Raw genomic sequence first — 10,202 nt, 5'->3', positions numbered from 1 at the left:
GGCCGTTGCGACTTGAGATTCGCGGCGGCCCGTAAGCGCTGCTCCTCTTCTGCACGCGCTGATGCTCCTACTCCTTCCTGCCCACGCGGCTCCGGCAAAGTTTACTTCCGGGGCCGCACAGGCAGGAAGGAGGAGGAGCATCAGCGTGTTTAAATGCTATCTTTTTCTTCAGGCCGTGGTGACGTGAGCCTCACCACGGCCCTGCCGATCTGCCTGTTGCAGCGCTGCATGAGCCTCCCTGCGCCTGGGGGCATTGGCTCCCCTCGGGATACCACTGCTCGTGGCACCCCAGGCCCAGGCCTAGTACTTCCACTGGCCCTGCCCGCAGGTTTCTCTTCGGGCCACAGCACCAGCAGACCCTCTTCTTGTCTTTGGCCGGGAAGTTTTAAAAAAAAAAAAATCACATAATGGGAGCGACCGGCCCACCGAGGGAAGCCCGATCCCCCGCTAGGCCAATCCGCCCCTGATCTAGCTCCACCGAAATCACAAAAATAGAAATTCCCTGGCTGGAGACATCCACGAAATTACGCACATGGGGGTCACAGCATTAATGTTCATTGTCTCATCCCCCTTGCAGAAATAATATCTGGCAAAATAGTCCTTTTCTCTACAGCTGATGCATGGTGGTCTGACTGGGTTTTGCAGACCACCATGCCTGGGTCACTGATGGCCGAAATCTGAGTCTTAGAACGCCGCTGTTTTCTAATCGGATCAAGGGGTGAATCGTGGTGATTTGGGCATGGTCTGGGCCTGATAATAGGCCTCCACCATTTCCAGGGCCTTTTCAACCATAAGGCTTGGGTGTCGGCAAACCTGGGCTGTTTGAAGCTGTCCAGGAACTGTTCCAACAGAACTGCCTTGGCTACCACCACTCCAGTTTCCCTTCCAGTTGCAACCACTTCCAGGCAATATCTTTAAGCCTGTGGAATAGATTCCTGGGATTTTCTCCAGCCTGCAGAACTCCCCACCAAAATCGGTGTCGGTAGGCTTCTGGGGTGATGACCACTCTCTCAAGAATGGCTGCCTTTACTTCCTGGCAGGTAGCCTTCTCTTCTGGATTATCTATTTGGAAAGCATCTTGTCTACTCCCGGTGAGTAGGTTCCCCAGATAGGTAGCTCACCTATTCTCTAGCCAGTTTGCCAGTTGTGTTGTACATTCAAAGATTTTCAAGAACCTATCGGGGTCTTCTCCTGTGTTCATCTTAAGTAGTGTCAGTGACACAGGAGATGGTCTGGTAATGGCCATTTGCACAGCTTGGGCTATCTGCGTTAGCACCATTTGCTGCTGCACCACTTGCTCCTGATCAATTTGCATTTGCAGAGCATTTTATAGGTGTTGCTGCCCTGAGCAAAGGACCTGGATCACCTGCTTACTGAGCTGCCTCCAACTGTCTATCTCTTTGGGGATAGAAGAATGGGGGAAAACAAACAAATAAAATCTGCTGGCCTGTCCGGTCCTCACACTGCTTGAACCCTGATTATATAGAAAGGGATAGCCCCATTGGCCTGATGTGCAAGAGCTTGGTGAGTGGAACTGGGAGGCCCCAGAAAAAAGGAGAAAAATAAAACCCACAAGGATATTTTGTTTTCCTGCTACAGCTGTGGTCTCTTGTCTATGCTTCCCACTTAAGCAAGAAATTGCACTGCTACCACCATATGTGGTAATTCGAGCAGTAGCAGCTTGGACACAGCCAGAGGAAAAAAGTAGGCAGACTACTCAGGCTGTTCCTTGAGTGCAATCTATTTACTGTGAAAACAAAGTTCAGTGCAAAGTAAACAAATTAGGGAGTCCACCTTGAAGTTCAGGTATCTCAAAAATACTGGGTATAGCACATAAATCTTAGCATAATCATAGTTCCTGCCTGCTCCCGGGGGCCTTTCTAACCCTTCTGGGCCCTGCTAACTTATGTTAGGCTGAAGTGATCTTCCCTGGGCCCAAAACCCCTTGTGGGGCGGATCCTTAAGGAAGATCCAGCTAGATCTCTGTGGTTGGTCCCTTAGGGTAGTTTGAGGGAGTTTCCAGTATACTCCCTCAAAACATATAAATACAAACCAACGAGAAGCATGCATACTAAAAAAAAAAAAAAGTTAAAACAAATATTAAATCATTATCTTAAACAGGATCCACAGAAATTAAAAACAGTGAGAAAAATATCAAACGACAACCAAGTGACATGGTCAGTCGGGCTGGATTCGGGTATTCCCCCAGAAGGAGTGGATTCGGATTCTATGGTAGAGCAGGGCAGGGTCTTCTACCTGGCCAGCCACCTCCCCTTTGAGTTCAGCCCGCAGATTCTAGTGGCCGGCAGGACTTCTCTGGTAGACTACACAGCCAGCTGTGATCAAGGCAAGCAGAGTTCAAGCAAGGTTGGGGTCCAGGTCGAGGCAGACAGAGGACAAGCAATGCTGGGGTCAGAGCAGGCAGAGAACAAGCAAAGCAATGGCAGAAGTCAGTCCGAGTCAGCAGCAGATCAGTCTGAGGGAGGCTGACAGGAGGCAAGGTAAAGCAGGACAGGACAGGAGCACAGAAAGTCAAGGCTTGTACAGGGTAAAACATTGCCTAACAGTAGCAAGGGTGCAAGGCAGGGTCTAGACAGGCCTGGACAGGGGACACCGACACCCAGAAGGCTATGGAAAACCTAGGAACAGGAACAAGAGGGCCGCTGGAAGACCCACAGGGAATAGGTCAAAGACAAAAGGAACACAGGACCAAACAGAACAAGATAAGAACACGGTCCTCGTTTAATGTAACTTTGTTTCTTCCTTTACCTAGTTATTTTTACCCCTGTTCGATGTAAATCGTCCTGATATGGTATTTAACCATGAAGGTCGGTATAGAAAAATGTTAAATAAATAAATAAACAAGAAGGCCAAAACAGGCCACACTGGGAACACAGACAAAAGCAGAGAGATATGCATATAGGCTAGGCCACTGGCAGACATAGAACTACAGGCAAGAAGGGCCACTGGGAGGCCCACAAAGAGGAGAAGGGCCAGAGGAAGGCCTAGACAGGATAAAAACACAAGAACAGGGCAAATAGAAACTAAAGGCAAAACAGAGTAAATACAAGACAAGGCAAGACTGGCAACGGACAAGATACTAGGGAAACAAATAAACAAGCAGGGACAAGACAGGACTAGACAAGAAGGCCCAAACAGGCCATAGTGGAAAGAAGGCAAGCAAAGCAAGAAGGCCTCTAGGGTCAAACAGGAACAAATATAAACACAAGGTTGGCCAGAGCAAAGAGCGAGGTGACTCAATGAACAGGCACCAAGTCATCTTCTCATAGGGCATGCCTTGCTGGGTCATGCAGTCTTCGAGATGGTGGCTAGAGCAGGGCAGAGCATGGACCGTGAGGGCCCCTGCTAGTAAGGAGGCTGCCTAATAGCCAAAATCATGACACCAGGTCTTTAAAGCCCATTCAAAATGCCACGCTTCAAACTAACTGAGAAACATAACTATCACAGAGATGCACTTCCTTCGAAATACTGTTCCAAAGGTGTGGAGGGCAGCACTTGAGGATGCCCTCTGCCGATCTAATTTCAACCAGAGAAGGGTGTAGCAAAAAGAGCTTCACCTGCCCATCAAAATATGCAGGAGGGGGCAGAGGGACATAAGTGGTTTAGTTAAACATAAGAGGAGCCAGCCTGAACAAAGCCTTACAGGTTAGAATTATTATTTCAAATTGTGCACAATATTTAATCTTTTGTAGCTTTTTAGCCCACCTTTCAGCATTTTTAGAAGTCAGGTACAATAAGACCCTGCCCCATAGGGTTTACAATCTAAGTGGGTACCTGAGGCAACAGGAGACAGAGCGACTTGCCCAAGGTCACAAGGAAATCGGCAGGGGGCATGAGATCTGAACCTTGGTTCTCAGCCCATTGTTCTAACCACTAGGCCACTCCTTCACCACAACAATTATTTATTTCCATTTGATAGTCCATCTTTTCCTAGGAGAGGCACAAGGCAGATAAAGAGATGTGAACTACGTCTGGGAGTGGGGGAAGTGAACAATGCAAAACTGTACAGGTAGCAGTGCACAAGGGCTGATCCAATACCGTGTGCTAGCCGCTGTGTATGGTTTAACATGCGATTGGAAGCGGGTCCATAACCCCCGATCCAATACAGGGATTAGCGCGTCCAAATCACCGCATTGCTAACAGCGCTCATCACATGGAAATTCATGTAGATAGGCTACTAGCTAATCCCTGCGATCCAATACATTTTCTCCAAAGCCAATGTGCCCTTGCTATGTGGCAAATTTTATGCCACACTTAAGGGCGCATTGAAAAAAAACAGAAAAATCCTGCTTTCTGTGATTCTTCCTAATAGAATCGTGGCGATACTAAGTAGGAAGAACCAAATAAAGCAGTGATTTATTTTTTTTAAAAAGTCTTTGGGGAAAAAAAAACATTTGTCTTGTATATATCTGTATACTGTTAATCCAGTTAATTCTCTCTGCATATGTTGTGTTCTTTAGTTCTTTAGCAATTAATTTGGTTACTTTTCTCTTTCCCTTCCTACTCTCGTTCTATCTCTCTCCCAGAGCCTTGTTCCTAGCCCCCTGCCCACCCCACCCCTTTTCCTACCTGCTCCCTTCCCCCTATCCTCGTTCATTGTAATTTCCTTCTTCTAGTTAATTGTAAACCAGCCTGATGTGTTCTACGAATGCCGGTATATAAAAGTTCATAAATAAATAAATAAATAAATTTTGGACATCCAATACACACACAAGATACATGGTCCAGGCCGCGTATCTTGTGCATGTATATGCCAGTAGCGGGACTGAGATTGAGCATCCATTGTCCCAACCCGCTTGACAGCCACCTCTCCTGTGCGCCCAGTGCCGAGGAAACGCTAGGGACACACATTTGTCCCTAGCGTCTCCTTTTTAGTGTGACCCCCTCATTTAAATATTTGATTGCGCGCCCAGGAGAGGTGGCTAGGTGCGCGTTAGGAAAGTGGGCACTCCACACTGAGCGCCCATTTTCTGCACACATTGATTGGATCAGCCTGAAGGTACACTGATTGTATAGTATAGTGATGGTACCTAGCAATAAGATAAAACAGACACAGCACCTAAAGTAAAATACAATAATCCTAATTAGCAAGATAGGTGAAAATGCAGACCACCTACTAATTTTAGCGCAAAATGGTTTACATGTTTCAGGTACAATATTCAATCAGAAGCCAGCGTAGATCTTTTAGAATCAGAGTTAACAGATCTCAATAATTAAACACTGGCTAATGAGCTGCTACATTCTGAACTAGCTGTAATCTTATAATAAACTTTTGCGGCGGACCACACCAACGGGAGTTACAATAATCCAAGCATGTTGTGATAAATGCATGATTTAACAGTTGCAAAAATAGACTTTAAAAAAAAAAAAAAAAAAAAAAAAGGACATAGTTGAAGTAGACGATATGGCTGAAAAAAAAACCAGACCTCGAAACTGCAGAAATTTTAAACCCTATGTTCTGGAAGACATGTCACATGCAAAGAGATTATTCCAATGGAAGAAAATGAGAGCTGCAGAAAGAGCCTTAAACTGAACAAGTATTTGAATCAAAGCACATTTGCACAAAGCTTAAAGGGATGTCACGTTTGCACCTCATGCAGAATTTGAAAGTTGACGTTTTGCAGGCAGTCTGTAGTACATCAGCGCAGATACACAGATTAGAGCAGCAAAACTGGCCCACCCCTGTGGCGTTTGTACTTGCTGAGACATGGACTATACACAAACAGTCCATGATGTGGTACGCTATGTCCCTACAATTATCAAAATTGTATTATGTAGAATTAAAAGGTCAACCAAAAAGTTGCAGGAGACCTTTTTATTTGACTATCTATAGTCGGTGACTAGTTTAGGGTTACCCTCCCTACAGGAAGATACTACGTCTGTGACTGGCTTTCCAGAGTTAAGTTAGATCAATAAAAAGGTATCCCGTAACTTGTTGATTTCTACATATTCAAGTAAACCAACAAGGCAACCACTATACTTTGCTCAAAATTGTATTAAAAATGTTAAAAACATCAAACAGGCTCAAAGCTGTTAAAAAGTCCAATTCTATATTTTACTTCATTATGGAATAAATGTCTTAGGAACATATTTTGGATGAAATAATGCAAAATCATACTGAATTATGTGTGTCAGGGATCTAGAATCCTAATATTCATGACTTTCAAATCTTTATTCAAGATCAGGGCACCAGCAAAAAATGTTGGAGGCAGTTATTTTGAGTTGCGAGGTCTATCTACAGGAGTCCTCGTTATCTTCAAGTTTATTTAATGTTTATCTGCAGCCAACTTATCACATATATGATGTACCCATGAATACCGGTATAGAAAAGTTCTTAAATAAATAAATAAATAAACAAACAAACAAACAAATAAATACAGATGATTTACAATTCTGTTTGGCATATGATCCAGATACTACTTTCCCAATTCAGTGATTTCAGGAATGCTTGGAGGTGGTACAGATTTAGTTAAGTGAAGTAAAATTGGTTTAAATATTAAGAAGATATATGGCACAATATTGATAAGATACAGGAGATAAAATTTGGTGGTTATTCCCATTGTCTCGGAGGCTCATAATTTGGGTGTTTTAATTGATTCTGGCTTGACAATGAAGCCTCATATCCAAATGATTGTTAAGACGGCCTCAGGGCAGCAGTGCTCACTTTAATAATAAGCAATTCAGACTACTATAGAAAGTCATGGTTTAATGGAACAAAGTCAGCATGGCTTTACCCAGGGCAAGTCTTGCCTCACAAATCTGCTTCACTTTTTTGAAGGAGTTAATTAACCTGTAGATAAAGGTGATCCGGTAGATGAAGTATATTTGGATTTTCAGAAGGCGTCTGACAAAGTTCCTCATGAGAGACTTCTAGGAAAAGTACAAAGTCATGGGATAGGTGGCGATGTCCTTTCGTGGATTACAAACTGGCTAAAAGACAGGAAACAGAGAGTAGGATTAAATGGACAATTTTCTCAGTGGAAGGGAGTGGGCAGTGTAGTGCCTCAGGGATCTGCATTGGGACCCTTACTTTTCAATATATTTATAAATGATCTGGAAAGAAATACGACGAGTGAGGTAATCAGATTTGCAGATGATACAAAATTGTTCAGAGTAGTTAAATCACAAGCAGATTGTGATAAATTGCAGGAAGACCTTGTGAGACTGGAAAATTGGGCATCAAAATGGCAGATGAAATTTAATGTGGATAAGTGCAAGGTGATGCATATAGGGAAAAATAACCCATGTTATAATTACACAATGTTAGGTTCCATATTAGGTGCTACAACCCAAGAAAGAGATCTAGGCGTCATAGTGGATAACACATTGAAATCGTAGGTTCAGTGTGCTGCAGCAATCAAAAAAGCAAACAGAATGTTGGGAATTATTAGAAAGGGAATGGTGAATAAAACGGGAAATGTCATAATGCCTCTGTATCGCTCCATGATGAGACTGCACCTTGAATACTGTGTACAATTCTGGTCGCCGCATCTCAAAAAAGATATAATTGCGATGGAGAAGGTACAGAGAAGGGCGACCAAATGATAAGGGGAATGGAACAGCTCCCCTATGAGGAAAGCTTGGAGAAGAGACGGCTGAGGGGGGATATGATAGAGGTGTTTAAAATCATGAGAGGTCTAGAACGGGTAGATGTGAATCGGTTATTTACTCTTTCGGATAATAGAAAAACTAGGGGGCACTCCATGAAGTTAGCATGGGGCACATTTATTTATTTTTTTTTATTTAAATTCTTTATTTATGAATTTTTAGTTATAATACAACTCCATTCAAATTTGTATTCCAATTTACATTGAAATTTTTACAGGTTCAGGAATAAATCACAGCATCCAAACACTCTTCAATATGCATCAAAATTATTATTATTCCTTCTCTTCCTGATTCCATATTACTAAACAATAGGGGAGCCTTTGAGCAATTCTAATTAATAAACAAAACAATTCTATCTATATTGACAGAAATATACAGATTATTCATTCATTGCATGCCAATTGAGCTATTTTCTGGAGTCCCCTCTCCCCTACCCTGGTTCCTATGCTGCTCCAGAAATCTCTCGAGATCATTTGGGTCATAATAAATGTATTTCTGATCATTTATATACATTATGCATTTGCTGGGGAACCTAATATATATCCGTATACCAAATGTTCTAGCAATGTTGGCAAGAGTTATAAACTTTTTTCTTCTAGCCTGTGTTTCTTTCGCCACATCTGGGAACACCCATATCTTCTGACCCAGATACGAAGAGGTTCTATTTTGCATAAACATTTTTAAGATTTTTTCCTTATCCGAAGACTGGGAAAATTTAACCAATAATGTCCCCCTTCTTTCAATCTGGGCAGTACATGAGGTTTCCAGTAACTCTGTGACGTTCAACGTATCATCTTGTTGAGGCACATCTATATTTAAACCTTGATTTCTCTCTTTCAAAAAATATAAATTTGTAATTAAAGGGAAACTTTCAGGTGTTAATGCTAATATTTCTCTGAAATAGTTCTTAAGTTGTTCCCTTAGGGAGATCATCTTACACTTGGGAAAGTTCACAAACCTTAAGTTGTTATATCGGGCTATATTTTCCAAATTTTCTACTTTCCTTAATAGTGTATTTTCTCCTTTTATAATCGATAATTGTACTTCTCTTACTGAGTTTAATTCTTCCTTAACCTTTACAAGAGATACTTCATTGTTCGTTACCAAAGGATTAATACTTAACAAAGTGGTCTGCATATCTTTTATATTGATATTTAAAGACACTATATTTTTCTGTAATAACAGTATAGCTGACCATAACATTTCCATTGATACATTTTTTGGACTTCCAGCATTTGCACCAAACATAGATAAACCTTCCAAATGACTAAGAGAGTCCTGTCCTGCAACATGTCCAGGTGAAGTGGTCGGGATATTCCCTCCAGTTTCCTTCCGCTGACTCTCAGGATTATCTCTTTTCTGCTCCACCAATTGGGACGGGGAAAAAAACTTTCCCGTCTCCTTTGGCCTCACCACCCTATCTTCTGCTTCCTCGAACGGATTCAACCCACTAGACGCCATCCGTATTATGGGTGAACCTAGTCCGCTGATAGTTGCAAGGCCCATTGGTGGTGCTGGTGTTATTGGCTCCCCAGGACTTAGGCTGACTTCTCCCGACAGTGGGGATATATGCCCTATATCCTCCACTGTAATGGGAAACTCTGGGGGCTTTTTTTCTGTATGTGAGTATATATCAGTTATTGTTGTTTGTACAAGGCTCGGTTTGGCTGGGGTCGAGGCATCCTGCCTCACTTTGCCTTTCCTTTTAGTATGCGGCATGGTCTCAACAACAAATAATATTACAACAAACTTGATATGTACTCACTTTCTGTCACTCCAAACATTTATGGCTTCGGAGTAAAGGAAACTTCCCAGGTCCGTGGCAAAGAGTCCTAGGCAGCCTCCCAGCCTTCGCTGGCCTAAGCCGGTCAAAGCCGCGCGCCCCTTACGGAGCGCGCGGCTTAGGCAGCGCGCCGACGGCAGCTACACGCCGTCTGCTGCTGTCTTTATAGCAGCAGGCGCCCTGTGCTGACGTCACTTCCTGGCCTCGTAGTCAATCACGTTTGGCCGCCTCACTCCGTCTCCAGGCCGGCCAGCTGTTCCGGGACCTCGGTTGTTTCAGGCACTAGAAGCGGCAACAAGGTCTGGGGTCTCCTCGCTCCTCAACCTCCGGCTCCCAGGTATTTCTCCGTCCGCTGCTGTCTTTATAGCAGCAGGCGCCCTGTGCTGACGTCACTTCCTGGCCTCGTAGTCAATCACGTTTGGCCGCCTCACTCCGTCTCCAGGCCGGCCAGCTGTTCCGGGACCTCGGTTGTTTCAGGCACTAGAAGCGGCAACAAGGTCTGGGGTCTCCTCGCTCCTCAACCTCCGGCTCCCAGGTATTTCTCCGTCCGCTGCTGTCTTTATAGCAGCAGGCGCCCTGTGCTGACGTCACTTCCTGGCCTCGTAGTCAATCACGTTTGGCCGCCTCACTCCGTCTCCAGGCCGGCCAGCTGTTCCGGGACCTTGGTTGTTTCAGGCACTAGAAGCGGCAACAAGGTCTGGGGTCTCCTCGCTCCTCAACCTCCGGCTCCCCGCATGGGGCACATTTAAAACTAATCGGAGAAAGTTCTTTTTTACTCAACACACAATTA

The 10,202-nt window shown here is 44.0% G+C and overlaps 1 protein-coding gene across 1 annotated transcript; it reads right to left on the bottom strand.

Moving 5' to 3' along the window:
• Positions 1 to 7,789: 7,789 nt before the first annotated feature.
• On the bottom strand, positions 7,790 to 10,202 carry LOC115089569. Its single transcript, XM_029597618.1, has 2 exons — positions 10,133 to 10,202; positions 7,790 to 9,934 (listed from the first exon to the last, which is right to left on the bottom strand). Exon 2 carries the CDS (start codon positions 9,346 to 9,348, stop codon positions 8,017 to 8,019), a length of 1,332 nt encoding a protein of 443 aa, XP_029453478.1. The 5' UTR covers positions 9,349 to 9,934; positions 10,133 to 10,202; the 3' UTR covers positions 7,790 to 8,016.

Source organism: Rhinatrema bivittatum, chromosome 4, assembly GCF_901001135.1.
Source record: "Rhinatrema bivittatum chromosome 4, aRhiBiv1.1, whole genome shotgun sequence".
NCBI classification, from domain to species: domain Eukaryota; kingdom Metazoa; phylum Chordata; class Amphibia; order Gymnophiona; family Rhinatrematidae; genus Rhinatrema; species Rhinatrema bivittatum.
Note: the sequence above shows the minus strand (reverse complement) of the source record. Positions and strands in the feature narration are given on the sequence as shown.